Below are 23668 nucleotides of genomic sequence, written 5' to 3'. Positions count from 1 at the left end.
CGTAAAGAAATTGATTGACACGTTTTCTTTTTAATATTAGGATAAAGATTACATAAGATTACATACTGTACTGTACATAAATAAACAGTATTGAAGAAAGAAAACCCCTGTCTCCCGAAATAGAACGGGGGAAGTTTTTATTAGTTTTATCATTATTATTATTATTCTTGTGAGGGATCAGTGATTTAAGTTGAATAAATAATGTTTTTTATATCATACTGACACATGTAAAATGTTACTATAACCTTTTAGAATGATGGGTGTTTTTCATTTATTAAGAATTTTGCAGTTGTCTCCGATCGTTAACTTCATAGCTGGGACATCTACTGTACCAACAGGGATTGTCAATACACAGCCTTGGTTTGAAAGGTGGATGGTCTTTTGATGATCCCTTTAATAATTATCTTCAGTAAGTGCCCATGTCCACAGTGGTCCTGCATAACCTAAACCAATGTAATTCTGTTAATAGTTAACGTACAGTGCTGGGTGTTCATTCGTGATTATGGTCCCAGAGGTATGCAGTGCCCTGATTTATTTATGTATGACAATGGTTTGTCTGCGGTCAAACAGCTGTTTTTAGAAGATGCAACTGTGCATAACAAGTCTTTGGGGCTAGGATGCATACCTTTCCATATCTAAGCCATCAATTGTCAATAGAAATCCTTTTTTTCAAGGTATTTTTTATAAATGTATGTTTGACCCCTCCTACCACCCTCTCTTTAGTGTCGTTTTGCAAAAAGAAAAAAAACTCAAAGTTTCTTCTGCTTTCCCCTGCAGTTTCTAAAAAGAAAAAAAAACTTGCTCAAACCAGATGAAACTAACTGTGAAGAATGTTAACACACTGCACTTATCAAAGACAGCATGCCAATCAGGAACTATAGTGCTTTCTTTAACATTTTTTTTATTTTTAGTTTTGTAAATAATTATAATCAAAATTTTTTTGTGATGCAATGCCCCACATTATGTTATCTGATCGCATTAAGGTTTTTAATTCAGGTAGGATTTATTTAATGTGATAAGCGGTTATGGGTGAGACCAAAATTCTGTAAAAAACGAATTCTTCCACAAACAAGACATGCTTCCATTTGTAAAAGCAAAACAAATATTAAAAATCCTTTGTTATCATTTTTGTTGTTAACAAATTGAAATTGTGCCCCTGAAATTATAGGCCTTTCATTTTTATAATATCAAATATTTCCCCTTTTGGCTTCACCCTTTGGACATGTTTGATCTTTGAAGTAAATAATGAGGAATATCGAGTGATTTAACCAGAAACCATCATGCCTATTCCTGTAGCTGTCTTCAAAAACCATCCCAGAATCCCAATGTACAGTTGTCTTGACTTTCCACTGATAAACAACAAACATTCATTATAAAGATGTTTAACATGCACTCCTTTATACAATTTACAAGAAGCGGTTCACGTCGTAGCTGCAGTCTGGGCTGGCTGCCCGGCTGCCTTGGCTCTACAGCACACAGCTGTCAGTGCAGTCATTAGCATTCTCCGCCGAGTGTTTCTTCAGCTCCCTGCCTCCTTTGTGATGGCTGTGTGTGGGTGCGTGCTTGCCGTGGTTGGATTGGAGGCTCCCTGCCTTGGTCTCCTGTGGGCGGTGGCCGGTGCCGTGGTGCTGCGGTTCCGAGTTCTGGTTTGGTTCCACCTGCAGGTAAGCCCGAACCTTGTGGTGTCTGGCCTTGCCGTCGCTGAAGTCAATCACCCGGCACTCGTACGTCCCCTCGTCTGAGGGCTTCACGCTGGACAGGCGCAGCTTGTGAGAGATGTTACTCCCAGCAACCTTCACGACCTGTCAAGAGAAACAGAGCAGAACGAATGGTGTGAATTTCTCAGTTCAAACAGGACCCAAGCTAGACTGAAACTGCAAAGGTCTGCCCAACGCATCATAAGTCCCTACCTCTGAAAAAGCTAACTATGGACATGTAGTTTGTAGGTGGGACTGATTGGTTCCTACCAGGACACAACTGATGTCCATCTTGATAGAAGATAGTAGGCAAACTGGGAGCGTATACAGTGCTGTGGATACAAGAGGGCACTAGTGTTTTTAATAGCACGGTCTTGGATGTGAAATCCTTTGTGAAGGACGCAGTGAGTCGACCTCCTTGTGGATGAGCTAGGATGCACCACTGTTTTGTTTCATCATAACAAGCGCATTAGCATGTGACATATGAGGGGTTTGCTGCTCTTATAATAGGAAGCTGTTCACATAGGAGGTCTTGATTACTGCAGGAATGAATGTCAAAATACCATGCAATCAGCAAGGCAATTCAGTGCTCTAAAAACAATTTAGTGTGGGTATAGCAGAGTCATTACAAATTGCAAAATCAATACAGTATATTCCCTTCAGGATACAATATAATACCAGCTTATTACCCTGAAGGAACCATTAACAGACAACAGCAATGCAACAAATTTGGAACAAATACTGCAAAGTGGTCCTACCACAATGGTAACATGGGACTGCAACCGGTATTTGTTTATACCACGTTAATACCATTGGTATATTAAAATATTAAAGTTACCACGGTGGTACCATTCTACCAACGTCTCATACAATTGTACAATTTTGCATATAGTGCCACTGTAGGGCCACTGGTAAGGCTTCATGACTGTATTCTAGTGCACAACAGAGTGACAAAAAGAATGGATTTGACCTTAAAAATGCAAATACAACAAAATGCCAGTTTCATTTATTACATAGAGCAGTGTTTGCATAGCGCCTGTAATTGTATCTTGCGTATTATCGTAAGTAATAAAGAAAGACAAGATGTCACACTCAAATTTACAGACAGTACCACTTCGCACCAGTAACAGAATGTCTCTTTCTTATCTTACTGTGATCGACTCAATGGCAGCGCAAATCTAATTCAGCAGCAGCCTACCCAGGCTCTCTGAAATCAACAGCAGACCAATGGAACACTACCAAGGGTCATTCTGCATTGTTTTCTCTGCTAAAAGACCTGGGTCCTCTTTGCATGGAAAAAGTGCTGTTTAAAACACAGAAGGACTAGGCGTCGAGGACAAATGATCAGCTGTAAACAGCCAGACAGCAACAAGACATCGCAGAGCAAGATAACCTATTATTAGTGGAACTTGCACAGCGATAAACATGCCTTCTTCCTACAGCTAAATTGCTTTTCCCCCCACACCTAAACAGCCTTATCTCTCTAAAGCACGGGGAACCTATATATATATATATATATATATATATATATATATATATATATATATATATATATATATATATATATTCATGCATCATACAACCATGAGCAATCTTCTGTGATTAGTTTACATAAATATATTAGATATGGGTTGCCCACTGGTAGGTTTATTTCATTAATAAAAGGTGTTAATAGATTTATTGGTAACTTTCATTATTAATTATAAGCTGCATGCTATCTACTATCAATGATAATCAGTTAATCCAAATTGATGTACGCTTGTTGCTTGCTTTGTATACTCTCTATTTCGTTAGCATAACTTGCCTGTAAAGTAAGTGCAGAGGCTGAACCAAACCCCCAGCTCCACTAAACCGTGAGTCGCTGACTGAATCAATCCTCTGCGACTGGGTGGTTCTTTCCTATTAAACACCCTGGCAATGCATTTTAAATTCTAGAATTGGATCCAATTTGATTGACTTGGACCAAAGTGTAACCACCATTGGGAATAGCTGTTGTAATAATGTAAATGCCTTGATGGCAGCTCGCTAGCAGCTCTCAATCAGTTTGACAATATAAGGACCTTTGTTTTTAAGATGTTTCTTCATTAAGCAGATAGAACTGTGCCAAGCTTACCTACATCAATACTGCATTTAATAGAAGTGTACTAAGCATATCTACATCAATACTCCATTTGCACAGCCTTTCTAATTGAGCAGCTACCTCCTTGTCTGTTTCAAAGGATATTTCTTTGTAAGAGAGAACACAAGTCTCTCTTTATGATATCCCCAATATGATATTTTAACAGACAGACCCATATCTCTCACTATGCACTATTCCAAGCATGCAGGGCATTCTAGAGGCACATGAACAAACTCACGCTAATTTTGGTAGCATCCTTCGAATTCTGTTCTTGGGGCATTATCTGTGAGATAGCAAAGAGAAAAAAAACACACCACTGGGTTAGAAAGGAGGATCAAACCAATCATGATTGTGTAAGAAATTAGCAACAAGGGAATTTATTGCTGCTGAAACAGATTAGGAGTTCCTGAAAAAGAATACATTGTTTGTGCTACCCACGATATAATAGTTAAAGTGACTTGATTTTGTACAATACAAGTGGATAGGACAAAAAAAAAAATAGAAACCTCTTCCTTATCTCTGTCAATAAAGTCACGAGCCACTGTGGACAACCAGGACAGCACGTATTCACCATCTGCAAAGTTTTTAAACTGTTCTGGAGCTATTCACCAATGAAAGCATGACTGCTGCAGTTCGTTTGTAGTTTAACCTCATTAAACGGCTGTGTATTTGCCTTTAGAATCGGTTGTATAAATAACAGAACAACTTGTCCCCACCACACTCCCTGGTTCTGAGCGATGGTGCTCAAGTTCTTAAACCCCCTATGGCACTGCCACAGCTCCTAATACATTACAAGTCAATGAAATACAGTGCTGATGAACTGCTGTTCCTTTCATCTTTTTCCTTCATCTAATTACAGTGCCACAGCAGGAGGTCCTTACCCTCTTAACTGTGTTTTTACAGCTTTCTATGCACCTGGGGACTGGTGCCACTTATAGAAGCATGATGAAAGTAAGAGAAGGAGAAGAAGGGTAGGGGAAAATATTACTCAAATTCAAATGGTTTAATAAACAGTAAAAGAAAAAAAGTTCTTCGTGCAATGGCCCACAGCCACAATGTATTAAACTCAACACTCTACTGTATATGAGTAGGGTTGACTACAAAACTTATGACACTCCAACAAGTCCCCAACGTGTGAGGCTAGTGTATTAAATGTAAGGCTAGTGTTTGAAATGTGAGCTACCTTTAAAAGTGTTTGCTAACATAATTAGGTCAGTAATGCTAGCTTTAACCCTAGAATGCTGCCCAGGTTTTACTCTCTCAAAAAGGTGGCTGCTCAGTGCGTGATGACCCCTGATCCCATTCTGTGCAGACCTCACCTGGTTGGAGGTCCATGCCTGTTTGTCCATCCAGTCTTTGTGGTTTCTGATGTACCACCACTGGATCTCCAGTGAGTAGGAGGGTGAGCCGCTGCCACGGAAGGAGCAGGCCATCTCCACATCCTGACCAGGCTGCGTTGTGATGTCATGGGGCACTTCTGTGAACAGGGCTGAAACTAAACAGAGGCAAATTGAGAACCTGTTGCACCACATCTTCATCGCACCATTGTTAACTCAAGAGCTTACGCGAATACAACAGATGCCGTTTTTCTGCACTGCCAACCTTTACCTGAAGACCGAGTTCCTTTCCCTGGTAGAGATTTCAGCATGACCAGCCCTGATCTTCATTCAACTGGTAATTCTTCTTCAAGAGACAAAAACTGCCAAAATATATCTTACAAGCAGTTGCTGTGATTTTCAGCAGGTTTAAAAAACAAATACGAGTGCTTTGCACATACTACAGAAAAGGTGGTGCCGCTGTGTTATTACACTTTCCAGGCATTCTGGTATGTGAGCACAATACACAACCCAACCACATAACCCTAGAACCTGTTTTCATTTAGGAGGGCATTATACAGAACAGATCCGATTAAAACAATACAATCAGTCTGAGCAAGGAAACAGTAACTCTAACACCAGGCTAAACAGCTATACAGCCTACCGTATGCTTTCAGCCCAGACTTTAGTCAGGATTTCAGATTTTAGGAATTACATTTTAAAAGGGAACTGCAAAGCGTTGGCGTAAAGCGAGAGTATGCATTGGTGACAGCTGACATTAGCTGAACAGATGGGAGCTTGAGGAAACTGGCAGCCATAGATCAGAAGGCACAGCCAAGAAAATACTTAGAAGATGCTGAGAGACACAGGTGCATAGGAATCTGAATGCTACTAAATGCTCAGGGCTGCTGTGAGCCCCATCTGATTAAAAAAAAGCAATGCCTTCCCTGAAATAATCTAATAAAACGATGCATTTGATCCAATGACAATAGCAACGGCACTCCATTTACTGGTCATGTTCAATTCAAGATTATGTTCTTTAATCCTTCACTGTGAAAACCTGTGAAGGCCTTTGCAAATGAAGGCGTCAGTGCAGCTGCTCCCCCGTATACCTATCAAACGTGGTTCAGATGGTGCAGAAATCTTCTAAACTGCTTCCTTTAACAGATTTTTAATTTACAGCTAACCTCTTTTCTGAGGAAGCCACCGAAGAGCGAGCCTCTCCCTGAACAACAACACACCGCTCAAGGATTTCTTCATCTACTGAAGCATGACACGGGACAGGGTGCAGAACCAAACGACTGCACTGCTTTAGGATTCATGAATTCAATCATTGTGTTCATGAAAAAAACTACAAACTTGTTATTGAAAACGATTATATTTATAAAACGTCTGGCATACCATCACGGGGTCTGTTTGAACCCTGTCATGTATGAATTTCCATGAACCACAGGAAACAAATATTATGTGTTTTAAGACTTATTTTTATTACTTGTATGAGATCACTATGTAGGACAGTGTTGCCTTTCCTGCATAATTACCTCATATGAGGAGCCAATACAAGGTCATTGCACTAAACTCCAAATTACATCAAAAAGAGAGGCATGCATGGGCAAAGTCAAGCTATACTGGCTGAAAGATTTATTATCATCTGTCCTTGTATGAGGTTACCTTGCATTTGAGTGAAATAAATCTTTAACCCTAAAGCAACTGCAAGCCTTTTGTAGCGTCCTTATTTGAGGTCATTCATGACCTAAACAGCCTCGAATTTCAATTCTTTAACTGCTACATTAATATCCTTGTTGTGCTGTTTCATTATCACACAATACCATTATTAAACTACAAGGTACTTATCCCCAGAAAGTCATTTATTAAAAGGATGTTTATCCTTAGGCGGTAATTATTCACTGTACCAGGAATCTTTCATCCAGGTATAGACAAAGTACATTTTGAATTAATGCTTCTGGAATAGCATTATTGGTGAAGGGAAGCCCCAGCCTCTTATTGCCACAGACACTAACCTCTATCGAGTATGGGAAAAGAGGAATACATACATAATGACTGAGGGTGGGGTATCTGCTTCATTTCAGCTTACCTGCTTGTTTAATATCTTGCTATCACTTCTAATAGACACAAGCAGTCTCTGCCCAGACTGCCATGATATTCAGTAGTCTTAACAAGCAGTCACCAGCATCATTCCTCACAATTTAACAATTTTGTCAGATATTTTATCTAGCTTTTTCTAAAGGGAGAGCAGGTTTTGGTTTTCTGTAAAATCTAAGAACATGAGTTGCATCTCCATATAGGCCTTGGGACACAATCATTCTCATGAGTTTTCACTTTCATGTAGAAGGAAATTCAGCATGTTGCTCTACAGCTGTAATGTTATGCCAGTCCCACTAATAAGAGGTTATCTTGCAGGCTCCAGGGTTTCTTGTTGCTGTCTGGCTGCTTACAGCTGATCATTTGTCCTTGGCATCTACTCCCTCTCTATTTAAATAGCACTTTAAAATGCAATCCGTGTCCAGGCCTAAGCAACCAGGGCTAATTAATCATGTTATTTGCATGTCTATTATCTGCAGCTTTGTGTACAGTATGAAACAGACATAGGCAGGATGGAAACTGGCTATCTACCAGTCCCCAACAAACAAGCATTTTATATGTGGACGTGGATAATGGCTGGAATGACTTTGTTTGGTATCTGTTTTACTGTGCTGTAGGGACCAGCAACACTTTGTTAACTCTGTCTTGACATGTAGCTACATTTCCTGTTTAAATAAATAACTAAGAAAGCTACCTAAACATGTAGCCTACAGAAATATTATTGTCTCTCACAGCTACAAACTTCAACGACTCAATGTTGAAGAGAAGAAGAGGTGAAAAGGGTATTACAGGATGGACCTATTCACAAAACTTTTAGGACTATTTTAAGGAATGTTTTACTAAGGGCTGATTATTAAATCTTAAAGAATGCTTAAAAACATTCATAAACGGTCCTTTAAAAACATTCCTTAAAATAGTCATTGTGAATAAGGCCCTAAACAACCAAAAAAAACTCATTGGGCAAAATTCTCAAAGCTATTTACTCTCAATCGGCATGAGCAAAATGTTTTTCAGAAAGGAGAAACCACCCAAATAAAAACCAGATGTAAACAAATCAGACTTTTAACTTATGAACTTGAAAGTGATCTTAAGTTGTTTCTCTTTTTAGAATTGTAATGGTGTTTTTTTTTCCTTTCAGATAAAAACGGTGACGATCTAAGGTAAATGCTTTGAGAAGCTAGCCCCTTGTGTTCTGCTTCCCTTTCAGTGATAAAACATCAAGTTATTTAGAATTCCTCCTTCTGTCCTCTAACCAGCCATTTCTCATTCAGCCTAAATGGTGCCAATTAAACAGAGAATACACTGAATCAAATTTTGTAATATAGACTAAAAAGTTCATTAAGTTACCAATGCTCAATAATCTCTATTAGAAGTTCATGATTAGGGAGACGTTTTTCCATTTAATCTCATAAATATGTGACTGGCAGGATTTATAAGAGAGGACTTTAATAGCAGGATTTATTTCCCTTCTGGGATCTAAAACATAATTATTTTCTTAAATGTTGTCTTTTCTTTCAGTATTTTTTCATAGTATGTTTTTAAGAGGACTTACACAAAGCTTTAGCTTGGCAACTTGGACCTACCCCCCCCCCCTGGAAATTGACAGGTACCTCCTAATATCTACAGTGACCTGTGCTAAGAATGACCTTATCACAGTTGTATATATTTGAAAAAATGTACTGGTAACACATGAACAGACAGACAGGTGTGGAGAACAAGCTATAGGGCTCAGATCTGCTGCATTTGAGAGCCCTGATTCTCAGATTATATCTGTGTTTTATTTCTGTGTTGTAATCACTGGGCACTAGCGTTACGGCAAAAACATCTCCTCTTCCGTTTACTGCATTTTTTTTTAAATCAATGCCCTTTTCATTTTCTTGCCACTTAAATGAAGCTTTCAAGATGAATGTTAAGCGTTCCATTTGTGTGTTTTGAATTCATTATTCGTTTTGACACTTTTCATTTAGAGCTGGCAAAACAGTGACTGTACAGACAGAGCCGGGAGCAATGCCTTTTACATTGATTTGAATACAGTTTATTCTACCTTGCTTGGTAATTGACATAAATAAAACATGTGCAGTTTTAATATCCATGTATTGCCATTTATTCAATAACATGAAATGATGGCTAAAAGGTAATGTCAATCTTTTCATGTGACGATTGAAAGAGTGATGTGTTATTGCACACAGTTGAAATGTATAGTCATAGGAAGTACAAATGAAAATACATTTAATATTGTATAGCGTTAACGGAAAGATTCTTTTAGACAACGTAAAGATGCAAAGGCTTCGCTCTTGTGGTTTATCATGGCTCCAGGTTCCCTTGATAGAATTACAGCTTTGTACTGTATAGAATTTGGGAGGTTAGATAGAACTCCACGTATTTCTTTATTGCCACCTACTTCTCTCTGATGAAATATCATACACATTTAATGTTAATTTTTAAGTCTACTAGCAGATTTTTTCCATCAGATTCTGAAAACCGAAGCCATTATAGTGAAGTCTTTGAGGGCGCCTTTGTTTTACATTTAAATGAACTACAGTGTTACGTCAGTACTGAAATTATTTGACTGTTAAACACTGAGGTATATGGTAAAATAAAAGCTTGGCATGTAATATAGTAATAATAATCTTCACTGGGAGGTTGACCAGCGTTTTCTTTGTCACCTCCTAGAAGCACAATCCCTCTGACTGCCCTTGACTGCACTCTCTTCATAGGCTCAGGCTTCTGGGGGCTGAAGCTGCAGGAGTGCAAAAGAGCCCTTAAGCTGTAATTATCTTTTTGACTATTAAAATGCTATTAGGCTTGCAACAATGGTAACCACATTACAGGAATATTACAAACCTTACAAGAGCCTGTCTACCAATTTGCAAATTAAAACTAACTTTCAAGCCTTTTCAAATTTACATGGATGATCCATTTCATAATGAGCTCTAAAAATAATTAAATAAATTACATTTTGAGGTAAATTTAACTGAGCAAAGCACTTGTCATTTAAACAAAGGGGTGCTTTGGTAAAATGGAAGAACATAGACATTTATTTCAAACTCTGTGTTAAAGATGGAAATGCTATAGCAAAGTGCAATAAAACAAAGTGAAATCCTGGTAAAGCTGACACAAGCACCAGACGATGGTGGTATTAAGATCTGTCTGTTTAAATAGACTGCCGGGTCCCTAAAGAATGATATAAGGTATGTCATTGAAACTGACAAACATGTTTTTGTTAAAATCATTTAGTAGCTTTTAGTAACTTATTTATTCAGTAATGGTCAAATGCTTCTAAAGTTAGGTTAGCAAGACCTGCAATGCTTACGCTTCATACAAAATTTAATATAAAGATAAATCAATCATCTCCAAACAGAATCTATATGGGAGTTTTTATGCACAGAGCCCCCTCTGCTGGTTCCCTGCTGCCTGCTGTGGTATTTCAACCATGCTGGGGAAATCTGTTTACTGTGGAAAAGCAGTCTGAAGCTCAATGGGAGACAGGCTTGGCATCTCTGTTTGCATCCCCTAGCCAGCACTCTTAAGTGCTCTAGGAATAGACCTCCGTTTACTGTAAGAACACATTTTAGTCTGTCTAGCCCCAGGGTAGTCTGTACCTTAGAGACAGAAAATTGTTCTGCCTGACACGGCCGCTGTGTAACTTTCAGTTCGTAAACACCCTGTAGGAATACTAGAATTTAATCTTCAAGGAATGCTGAAGTAATCTTAGAGGAATGCCATGCATAAAATGTGAATACTGCAGTAATCCTTCAAGAATGATGTATGGATAATCATGTTAGGATTCCTGTAATAATAAATACCAGAATACTGCTGGTAATCAAACTGGCATAAAAAATTTAAAAAATAAAAAATGCACGCCTGAAGACAGTTCATAAGCCTCCAGCAGTGAAAGACAGTGCACGCCCATCAAAACAGCTAAATAGAAATTAGCTGAGAAATGGGAGCAGAGTAACCCTAATCCATGCACTGACAAGCCCTGCTCATTTGCATCAGTGCACTCATCCACCCCCAGAAAATCTGGGACTACTTTAATTATCTAAATGAGCGCCACTCTTAAACTCTGTATTAACAACATTTAAATACAATACAAGTATGAAGGAAAAAGGTTGAGCAAAGTATTAAGAACTGCAATACTTTAGATGCTTGAAATAGACCGCCACCATTTATTGAACTACGGCCCCCCCCTGCAGTTTTACAGATAAGAAATAAAAACATACAAAACTGTTAGATTGCAATGCCTTGGTGCACAAAGCGACCTGTTTTATTGATTTTTATTGAGATCAAATTTTAGTCCCAATTACATGTGTGTTAATTAATTAATGAATTAGTTATTACGTTATTACATAAACATATTATTAAAAAAGTTATGCAAAAATCTGCTGGATATTCAAAGCCAACCGGCAGATATCGAAAGCCAACAAAAACTAAACCTTGCCCAAGCCGGCTCAGCACCAGCAGTGGCTGCTGTTTAATATTTCGGGAAGCGAGGCAAAGCGTTTCAACCCCCACCCCGGAGTGGGCTAACGCTGGTATAAACCTAACTGAAAGAGATCACCTTTACCACTGTAACATTTGATTAAGTGAAGTCTGGCGGGCTGTTTTGCCAAGGCAAATAAAAACCGATTGGCACTTTGAAGACATATAAGAGACAGTTCATAAAGAAAAGGCAGAACAAAAGAAACCCAGATGAAAGGGTGTGAAAGGCTGCTGAGAGGCAGGCTGATACCAGGGGCGCACCTGATTTAATCACCCAGCTGCTGTGAAGAACGAAGACATGATTGTTAACCAGGAAGAGTCTAGCTTGCACAGCCTGGTTCATCTGCTGTATTTATCTTACTGGGCTGCATCCTTCCTAAAGTGGTGCATCAACAAGCCTGTTTAAAATAAGGATCTAAGATCTAAGGCAGAAATATTTCACACAAATGGGAATGAACAGACGAGGAGGCTATAATCCAAGTTGCCCATCTTATTGTTTTGTTCTATTGGTGAAACCCATTGCAATGTAAGGCAATACATGAGTGTTTGCGCTGTATGCACTGGCATTAAAGTCTACATTTGTTGAAGATAACCCATTTTGATTCCAGCTTATGAAAGAAGTTACAAAAGGTATGGCTATTGGAACAATGGGTAGTACGCAGGCTGCAGATACTGTATGATATTTAAAAAAGAGGGGGAGGGCAGGGATGATAGAGGGAGAAAATGGGAAACTAGCCAAAGAGCAGATATGAAAGAAAAAGAAAATAATTAAATTATAATGTCAGCCGTGCCTGTAATTCTGCAGATCCTGGAGTTCTGCACTAATTCTGCACTAAAATCACCCTGTTAATGTCTATCATCCTCATAATCTAGAAGAAAATCAAGAGATCCTCTGAATCGTTTTCAAGTTAAGTGATACCCAGCATGAAGGGATTTACTTATCTGCTGCCTTTGTACTCCCTGGAGCTGTCATTGGATTAGTATGAATATCTGCAGCTGAGCGAGCGTATGTCAAATAAATAACTGCAGGCTTGAAAACACAACACAAATGAGGCTGATTCGATAGATCATAGGACACACAGATGTTACCACCAGATTAAGCCTTGGAACTCCTAGACTCCTGAGAGAGCGATGTGCAGCAATAAAAGCGGGTTCAATGATAATGTTATTAAATAATAAGGAGGTAGAGAAATTGATTTTGGTAAATGTTTAAAGAGTATACCATTTAGGTAACCCAATTAAACAGACTTTAAAAACCATTCTTTGTGAATAGAGCCCAATAGAGGCCCATTCTTCCCATGACCCATGTGGCCTGTCCCTCTGGAATACCTGAAGTGAACACTGTGACAGGCTTGTACAATCACATCCTACCCTTTGTGTCTTTTGATTGCACTTTGAAGTTTAATATTGTTGTTTCAATAAAAGCCTAAGGGCATCCCAGCCACTGTTGTCTTTCTCTGGAGAGCTTGTGCTTGTTTTGATCTTTCTCTGTAGACATATTTATACAGCCCTTTTTTCCACTGAGGTATTTCAAAGTGCTTTGCAGTGGAATGACAGTGGAAAAGGGGGCTACAGTAGCTGTTATGTACTCAGAAACAGTCCTACAGCATGATTATAATCTTAAATAGTTTATGGTATTGTAATTACAATATGATATTACAAGACAAAACATTGGCCATTGTTTGGTCGAAACATGTTCGTTTTTTGTGTTTTTAACCTCGAAAATAAGAATAACATGAACTAATAATTATTTGAACTTGCTTCTTTTCTGAGTGTGGACATCCAATGTGAGGGAGATGTAGTTTATTGTTGTGAAGTCAACGCACCGGCTTTTGGATTTTATGAAGAAACTTGCTGTGAATTGAGCGCAAGGGGTAAAGAACAAACACTCACATTTGGTTATGAAAGAACCACATTACAAAGGAACTACTTTCCAATCGCTGTGTCTCTCATTAGTCATGTGCTCATAACAACACCTACTCGTATGCTCTTTGAGTTTTGAAACTGTCCTGCCATGTATAGGACTAGTGCTGAAGGAATTAAAAGCCTCATTTCAGTTTGTCCATTGCTGTGTCTAGGTTTTGAGCGTATTCCCCATTCGATGATGTGCAGCTGTTATTGTCAAGGACACTATTAAAGAGTTCCAGGGATTCTCAGCAGATTCTGTACCAGGCTGTACAAGTATTACATGCTTTTAGATCTGCTCTAGATTGCCTCCGACCTTGTACAATTGCAAGTCCGCAGGACCACGGCTGCAACATTGTGGTTTAAGGTATAACAGTGTTATTTTATCCCGAATGTCTACTGTTCACAAGAGAATAAAATATAAAGCTAGAAAAATATAATCATATAGTTAAGGAGTTGCTTTAAGAAAAAGCTTAAGGATATCAAACCTTATCTAATGCACCAAACCTTATCTAATGAACAAACAAACAGTGCATTGAAACAGAAAACAAATGTTAAAAAAGGTATATAATGCTGAAAGAGCATGTGAATAATTCTCTTATAGGAAGGCCATCCTCCTTAGTGAGGCTTCCTTGTTGGTTTCCCATGAAGGACACATTCCACATTGTCATAGTTACCTGGTTTTCCTTACTTTTTTGCTGCATGAGTAAATCATGTAAATAGACTGCTATAAAGTGGGTTTGTTGTCTCATCTCAACATTTTAACAGTGGGGATAAAACAGAGGCTTGGGAGTGGGCCGACGAATATCGAAGATGACAGAGGCTGAAATTGGACTCCTGGTGAGAACACAAAACTCAAAATAACATCCAGATTGTCTTCCCAATCCCAGAGGGATTGTGCTCATCACGGAGAGAAAGATCAGCCTTGGCTGTGCACACGCAGACATTGAGTGCCGAGGATTTAGAGGCACTCAGAGAGGGACTGACAGGAGATGAGGCCGCAGAGCCAGCACACACCCCTGGAGCACTTACCCCTGCACACAACCATGACCCACACCGCCACTATTTCTGCACTACAGGGACGAGGAGTCTAAAGTGGACATATTGGGCGACTGGCAGTAAATAGCTGGACCATTTGGAATGTATTACTTGTTTGGACTGGTTATTTTCCCCACACCACTCACCTTCCTGACAGCATTGCTTTATCTTATCAGTCAAAGAACGGTTAGTATTAGTTCATGTCTCAAAGCTCAGGAACAAAATGGAGCTTTTTATCAGCTGTGGCTGTTTAACAGCTGTCTAAGTCTGTTTCACTGACACATGTAGAAAGTTATGAATAAACATTTTGACTAATTCCGACTTCCCTGCCTGTTCCAAGTCATTAACTTTCAGACAGTCAAATGTCGACAGCTGATGTGATATGCAGCAATTAAAACTTTTTCTCTGTTTTACAGAATGTTGTCTGAATATTTTACCAACAGTACAGGTTTTTGAGCTACCGCAGTGCACACTGTAATATCGCACTGCTTTCATTAAACTTGTGTGTTGTAAATGGAGTAACACAAAACACTGTATATTTCTACACTCGTTTTAAGGCTCAAACAACAATACTTTGCCCTGTCAAATGTTTTAGTTTCTTTTTTTTTAAATAGTTGCAAGGAATGCCACAATCAGGGAGAATATTAACTAGGCTATTTAAATCATACCCTCCTGAATTGTATGGATCCAGCAGCCACTGTTTTCTAAATTGTTCCCAGGGTATGATAAACACCTATATTGCTTCAACCACTTATTTTTAAGGGTAATGAAAAGATAGATGATGCAATCCAGGGTGAGTCCTCAGTGCTGTAAAATGCTGTAAAAGGATTGTTATATCAGGTTATCTTTAAGTAACAGCTAAGTTGAGACTTATCCCAGTGGCACATAGGTTGATCAATTCAACCCCTAAGTTTATTTTAGAACCATTATAAATGATATTAATTGGGTATTGTGTCCAGTTTACAGATGCACTTGGCCACTCTTGCAGGCAAAGTTTGAAGAACAGCTTTGAAGTCATGACACACTTCATGCCATTCCAGAGTACTGCTGATAAGGGGACACAACAGAGGTCTTCTTATCCCAGCAGGATTGTAACCCAGGTCCTGCCTGTTCAACAGCGATTGTGTTATCCACTGAAGCACAGAGGATTGCACAGCACATGTTTGCTTGACAGGGATTAGGAAGCCAGTCAGATTTTAACTGGCAACAGAGTCTCCGACCAGAAGAACAGCAAAGAATACTGAGGCAGCTCAGTTTTGTCTTTGGACAAATGAATGCTGAGATTTCGGTATCAGCAAAATTAAGAATAAAAAAACACCTCAGGACAGCAGTATGGACATCTTACAACTATAAAACAGAGCCCAGTAGTCACTAGTTCCAATGCAATGTTTTCAGCATCTTTTGAATATTATAAATCAAAACCAGATGTTTATTAAAGATAAAGTACAACTTGCTGTATGGTGTGCCTATCCTTATAGTGGCATTTATGCAGCATTATGCTAATTGCACACAGTTAGCACAGTTTTTGGTTGCTTGGTATTTGTTAAAAGATGCTATAAGAAAAGCAAAACCACAACTAACATGCAATCCTATGGTTACTTATTTCTTCAGTTAAAACATATATGAGGTAAAACTCAATAATACTTAGAGGGTCAGATATTTGATATGACAATAGTGGCGATAGAGAGCCTGCAAACTTAACTGAGCCGCTGCACAGCATGATCTCAAGCCCAGCAGTTAATATAGAGAAATCAGCAGAGGGACCTGGGAGACAGTAAATCAGTGAAGAGGAACCTCTGAGTGAACTAATCCAATATGGAAAGCCTGGGTCCTGCAGCCAGTGTATCCAATAAAGTGAGCTCAGTATAGGGACCTCAGAGCAAGCAAATTAATACAAAATACAGGCAGCTCAACTCACAGTGTTGCACACACTGCGACCATAGAACCAACAACCTATGAAAATTCTGCAATGGGAAATTTCACACGTGTCATTTCAAGCAAGGTTCATTCATTGTAGGCATCAATCTTAGCAGTCTCACTTCTAACAGAAAGAAAATGAAAAAGCTTTTTTTAATGAAGTATTTCCAAATCTCACTCCTAACGTTTTCAAATCTTACTCATTTGGATGTTCACATCTCTAGAATTTACACACAGTAATATAAATGATATCTTGTTATAAAACCAGAATTTCAACACTGATCAAAAAACGTGTCTTGGTGGCACACGCTTCGGAGGACAGCGTGTGCTCGTCTTCGCCCCTCCCGAGTCAGCGCAGGGGTGGTAGCGGTGAACTGAGCGAAACAAAATAATTGGACACTACTAAATTGGGGGAGAAAATAACAAAAATTAATTGGCGACTACTATAGTATAGTGGGATTTTGACTTGAGCATTTTCAATTTGAGGATTTTAGTAAGTAAAACACAGAGGAACTACTATCCTAATTTGCTGTTTCAGCACTGCAAGCTTTTATAACTTGAGCACAGACAATTCCGCTCTAAATTTCAGACCAGGAGACTAGTCTTGCTTATGCCTACATAAATAATGCTGAAGAAAAAAGGGCTCTCACTGTTGCAGAAATATCCCCATGGACACTAAAGCTAAACCAAGCATATGTGCAGTCTAGTAAGCTTCATTAGCATAGACAGTGCAGCATTATTAAAAGCTAAGAGTCACCACAGTATTGCTCTTATCTGCAAGCCTAATACGGAGTGTTGTAGAGGCCTCACAGCTAGACCAGTGTCTCAGAACAGAGCTGGAAATGAAAGAAACACACAGCAAAGGGTTACATACTGACCTCCACCAACAATGGAATACTTACTCAGGTCCAATGCAGCTTGCCTGTCTCTCCAGAGACCAAGACTAATAATCCAATAATGAATATGCCTGATAACAGGCAATCAGCTACAAATGGGTTGAGGTCAAATTGTTAAAAGCACTCAGGCAATTTTTGATTGACTTGACCCATGCTGTCGATTGACCCCCGTGAGTCCAGCAGCATAGAAACTGGCAATTATACTGTTCGTATTTAATGCTGTTGATCACTTAGATGAGATCCTAATGAGCTCTTCTCCATGGCCAAGTCAATATGAACATTATCAGTTCCTCTAAAATACTTTATCCTGATCTTAAGGAAATCCACTTTTTTCTTCATGTGAACGGTTACCCACAACAGAGAGAATTACCAGAATATTTACTGTTGAAGCGCAAAAGCAAAGGCCTGCAAAGATAATAATGCCAAGTAAAGGATCCAAATGATTCTGCCTCAATAAAATGACGAGGTATCCCATCCCATACCCTCAAGCACAAAAATCAGTTCTCAGAGTGCTCAGTGAGGAAAGCCAAGGACTGCACGAGCTGGAAGGTTGCGGAAGAAAAATGGCACAGATACTATATGATATATAGGTAAAGGTCAATTAAGACATAACTTATTCATGCACAATGACCATCTGCAATTAAATCCTAACAACCGTGAGGGTGAATAAATCACATCAAACGATGAGAAGGTCTACCCCACTGACTAAAGGAAACTTGAGGTTATCAAGAACCTAGTTTGATCTATTTGCTGAAAATTCCAGAAAGTGAAGATTACCAGTAGGAGTTGTGAATTAGAACCCACATGTACTGGTGTCTTACTGGTCACCCTGCTGGTATATATATATATATATATATATATATATATATATATATATATATATATATATATATATACACACACATATATATACACAAGACCCTAAAGATACAACAGCATGACAGCAAGAATTTCTATCAGACTATGCTTACCCAAAGTGCTTCTGATCTGGGCTCCTTGGTTAATATTCCTCAAGTTCTGGCCTATTTCCAATGGTTTTTAGTCAAGCAGAGAATTGATTTTTAAACGCCTGCTTCTGATCTACAAAGCTCTAAAGGGTTTATAGCAGTGCTGGCATGTTCTGATAGTGTGCTTTGAATTAAAATACTATTTAAATCAATCTGTTTTATCTTGATCTGAAAATCGATATCCCCAGTCGGTAGGGTAAGGGACATCTACAACACGTCAGATATGATTATTAATATTTGAGATGCTATTTCTCATCACAGATGACAGATTTTCTTGCTCTCTGTTTGTAGAGATTATAGTTTAAGGTAATATGACTGATTATCCCAAGTGATCAGGTGTTTTGGATTGGTTTGCAGTTTTTAGCCCGTGTGCCCTAAAAAATGGTTTTGTGTATCAAGGCCAGTAGCTGACTTTAGAGTAAAACTGAATTCTCCTGTTCAGTGAAGCACAATCTCCAGTGTTAAATATGTCATTCTCACCCAAGAGTCCACAAGGCAAACCTGCTAACACTATACACACACTCTGGGCCATTCCCCGGGGAGGTTTGAAACCTCATTAATAACTAGTATATGTCATCTGATGAAAGTAAAGCTCAAGCACACTGCTGACATGATCCTTTAAGATGTGTCCTTTGTTCCTCATGAATACCTAGCAAATCAGATCAAAACGGTGGCAGCAGCTCACCCAGAAAATACCCATCTGTGTCGGGGCACTGCTGCATCCCACCACTGCTACTGAACTAGCACAGTGTGCCGTGCTTTAACAGAGCTGGTACAGAGTGGACAGCAATGCTTTCCATTGGAATGAGAAATGCAATGTTTAAATAGGTGCTAAGGATGGCACAGTGGTTAATGAACTAGACATCCACCTCTCGAGATGCCTGCGCTGAGGTACGTCGGTGTACAGTACATTGTAGGAAGGCTGACATAGCCCTGTCTACACTGTGTTTGACTGTAGCCAGTGTCATTGTACCTGGACCATTAAAATACACTGAAATATTGTAGAGTTAATTAGAAACTGTAGCACTTTAGATTACACGGCACGGTCTGTCTAATTACATTGTAATAACTAGGTAACTACCTCTTACACAGTAACTACTGTTAAAACATCTTGTTACCTGGTGTCATTACACGGTCATACCACCTTACAGAACATCCCCATGTAACCACACACATATTGCACCACCAGTTACCATGTGCAATCAGGCACTATTGGTAGTTACCCAGTTATTACCATGTTATTACACTGTTACATACGCCCTGTCCTCAGGTGCTACCAAAGAAACTTAAAGTTTAACCTTTAGTTTAACTACATACTCTATTACTTTATAGTTTTGGATGAATCACTGGACTATGAAAGATGAAAACAATGCAATGTGGTTTTCCATGTGTTACTATCTTGAATCACTGTCCCTGGATTTTAATTTAGGAGACGGCAGTCTGGAATGGAGCTGCCCATTGAGTTATAAAGAATAAATAGGATTAGATGAGAAGGCATGCTGCCAGCGCTCTTGTGGTACTGATGCCAGCTTGTACCAAACAGCACCTACAATTCACAGCATATAAAACACAAGAGAGTAAAAGAAAGAAAAAAAAGAAAAAGGGTGATTGCTCAAAATCTAAGCAGCCTCATTAGCAGGGACAGTGCAGCATCATTAAAAGCCATGTGTCACCACAGCATTGCTCTTATCTGCAAGCCTAATAGGGAGTGTTGTAGAGGCCTCACAGCTACATCAGTGTCAGAACAGAGAAAAGAGACACCCAGCAAAGGTCTTGTCGGCTGACCTACTTCCCTACCTGATATCCTGGTTACAGACTGAAGGACACTGGCCAAGAATACAACGAAGCACCTGCATGCTCTGCTGCTGGAATGACTGACAGCATTAATACTCTACAAGGAAGAGGGGTTCAAAACCCTGAGTACAGACACGCTGATTATGCAAGTAATGTCAAAATCCTGATAGCTGCTTTACATGGAGGTGCGACAGTGTGCACAGAAGCCAGCTATCACACGTTTGAGGATGTTTGAACCATGGCATGACAATGTGTTTGTAGCGGTTTACTGAAGATAGAAAATTAGCTGAGATTCAACATATTGTTGAATCCTAATGTACCCTTTTATTTGGTTCATTTCAGACGTTCAGAAAAACAACCAGAATTCTTGCGGGCATGTAACCTCGTCCATTACTACAAGTACTTTGCAGGCAATTCTGTTACTGCTACTGAAATGCACACTCAGACTACAAGATGTGCTAGTGCTTGTACTAAGCAATGCTACAGATGTACATTTCCGGTGTTATTAATTAATTTACATGTCTAGTGAAACAGTAATATGGATTGATATGGATTATTTAATTGACTAAGGACAAAGATGCTGGTCCCTATTATTGCTTCTGAGTGGTTCCTCTTTACTGTGTAACAGTACAAACTACAGTACCGCTTCACTGTACTTCCCAAGTGACCAGGTAGCTGGGATTAAGGATCAGTCTCCCTGGATGGGGGGTAAATTACTGATTACAGGTAACTGTCGCTGCTTACAAACTATGGCTGCTGTATAAGAGGGCAGGGATGTGCACTTGTATATATTTATACTGTGCAGCAGACAGATAGAAATAGATAAACCTACACAAATCTAACTTCGGAGTGGGTCAAGCTACAAACTACATCTTATATAGAAAATAATACACTCACAGTTTTATTTAGACACTGTACAATTTATTATTTTATAATCTCCTTTTGAAATCATTTTTTTTTTTTTTTTTTGGTTTAACTCAAAGACAGACCCAGTTATGCCTCAAAGCACTAAGACTGTCAACCCTACAGTACGGTCACAATGCTCAGTATAAGGGTAGCTGTTTAAAAAAAAAAAAAAAAAAAATAATAATAAAATAAAGAAAACATGCCCAGCTGTTTTATAATACTGTGCATGTTTTAAACTCTTGATGCATCATTCACCACTTTGATAATAAGATCCAAAACAAAGAATTAAAAGAAATGATCTACTTTTTTTACAGTTAGTGAGAATCAATGCATAGGTAAGATATACACACACCAAAAGAAATGACTTCAGGGCTTGTTTTTTCAACTAAAAAGACAAACGGGTATGCAGCCCTATCTGCCTCCGTGTATTTTCATAGCTAATTCGCATCTATTTATTGGTTATGCTAACTATGCACCTGTATGGGGTTGAGGTGTTGCACTGACTGCAAACACATTTGATCTTTGCATTGAAATCACGATATTCTATTGTATCGTTAATTAAACAGTTATGCATTGAGCCCAAATCAATAGAATCTTTCCGTTTGCGTCATTCTAAACTAACGTCAAATACTGGAAGACAGAACGGAGAAGCAATCTCTTCGTACATTACAGGTCGCTATTAAAATAATGTAGTTGTCATTCGTCTATTTTATATGGACAGCGTAACAGGTAGATATTATAAAATGATAGCATTGTACTCTTAATAAAACAATTCAAAATAAAACCCCACTAAAAGCAGTATATGTGCAGAGGCCAAACTAAAGTACCAGCTACAAAATAAATGACTGAGGTGTTAGTACACTTATGATGCTACGATATATAACATTCAGTAATACAATAGGAATAAAAATACAGAACAGATGTTTAAAGGAAATTTGTTTCGGTTATCTTTACATTCAAACATATTCTCTTTTTACATCCTGTCATTCACAATTCTCTATTATTATTATTATTATTATTATTATTATTATTATTATTATTATTATTATTATTATTAATATTATTATTATTATTATTATTATTATTAGCGATTTTCAACCTTATTTATTAGTAGAGTGCATCTGAACCTCTCTTTTGGAGTAGCCTGCAACAGTATCTCTTGTCAGTTTTTCTGGAGAACTGTCGGTGTCCATTTCACCTTTGCGCTCTCTGTATGGTTACTACTGTATTAAATAGTAGAGAGATACAACAGTTAACTATATGAAAAAGATTATCTGTCATAAATCACATCTACCTTCCCTCGTTGCGTTATTTTGCTTGTATTTAACAGTCGATATCCAGTTCACATTTTGGCAGAGTTTTTTTTTCTTGCTACGACTTTGTCCTGTGTGTTTTGTGGCACATTTAAATGGCACTTACCATTGCCGGAGATATGATTCTCCAGGTCCGGGTATCCAGCTTGCTTTGACGAGGCGCTAAGTTGGATGTAAAGTCCCATGCAGTGTAAAATCCCTATGACCACTCCAAAGGCTCCCATCGCTTTGATTTTTGTTCCAGGACTCTCTGCCACTCACTCGCATCAGGGGGATCCAAAATCCAGCTCAGGTCCCAGGGAACTATTGTCCCAGGCTTTATTTTTAAATAAAATCGCCCCCGTTCAGTTCACACACTGCGCGTTTGGGAGCTGCTGCTGCTGCTGCTGCTGTCGACTACTCCGCTGGCTCCTCTCCCTTCTGCGGGTCTGCTCGAGACTGCGGGCCTGCTAACTGTGGCGGAAGGAGATCCGATCTGAAACAGAGAGGAGGTGTGCCCAGGCTTGCAACGGTGGAGATCAATTAGGCGGATGGATCTGATCAAGCGATTTATCCATTAAACTTTTACAAGGCAGTAATTCTTAAAGCTACAGGGGTATATGAAAAACAATCGAGCAGCAGTAGCTGCAGCTGCAGCCAGATAGATAACCATTTTGATAGTCGAAATTGTTTGCATATAAGTAGGCATATAAATGCATTGGATGCAATCGACGGCACCTGTAAAAGTATCATCACTCAGGACTACTAACTAGATGTGACTAGTAATCAATAGGTGATTTATTCCGATAGTCTATTTGTGGTACATAATATTATCATTTGCTTAGTGGCTCAGCCAGCGTGCTCTCAAATACCTTGCGTGTGTTTGCATCTGTATCTCACTATTTCTCACTATTTTTTTATTGATCAAGTTAAATATTTAGTTATCATATTTACCTGTAAGGAAAATTTATATTCCTTATTCGAAGAAACTGCTTTAGTGTTAAGCAGCCTTGATTTCGTGGGTTTGTGCACTCGTTGCATTTAGTACACATTTCAATAATTTGCAAACGTGATTAAAAAGTTACAAACCGCCACAAAAAAGTGCCAAATAACCGTGAATGCAACTATACATTAGTTAATGGACTTTTAAATTACTTAGCCTGTTTTTACAGTACACCCGCAAATGCAACAACTGC

At 38.8% G+C, this 23668-nt stretch overlaps 1 protein-coding gene across 1 annotated transcript; it reads right to left on the bottom strand.

Annotated features, from left to right (window-relative positions):
- Window positions 1-728: 728 nt before the first annotated feature.
- Window positions 729-22957, bottom strand: LOC117423335 (V-set and transmembrane domain-containing protein 2-like protein). The gene is made up of 4 exons (XM_034038935.3): window positions 22600-22957; window positions 5136-5311; window positions 4055-4099; window positions 729-1802 (listed from the first exon to the last, which is right to left on the bottom strand). Exons 1-4 carry the CDS (start codon window positions 22715-22717, stop codon window positions 1467-1469), a joined length of 675 nt encoding a protein of 224 aa, XP_033894826.3. The 5' UTR covers window positions 22718-22957; the 3' UTR covers window positions 729-1466.
- Window positions 22958-23668: the final 711 nt, after the last annotated feature.

The sequence above is a fragment of the Acipenser ruthenus genome, chromosome 29 (genome assembly GCF_902713425.1).
Source record: "Acipenser ruthenus chromosome 29, fAciRut3.2 maternal haplotype, whole genome shotgun sequence".
Classification (NCBI taxonomy): Eukaryota; Metazoa; Chordata; class Actinopteri; order Acipenseriformes; family Acipenseridae; genus Acipenser; species Acipenser ruthenus.
The sequence above is the reverse complement of the archived record's forward strand: the minus strand, read 5'-3'. Positions and strand labels throughout refer to the sequence as shown.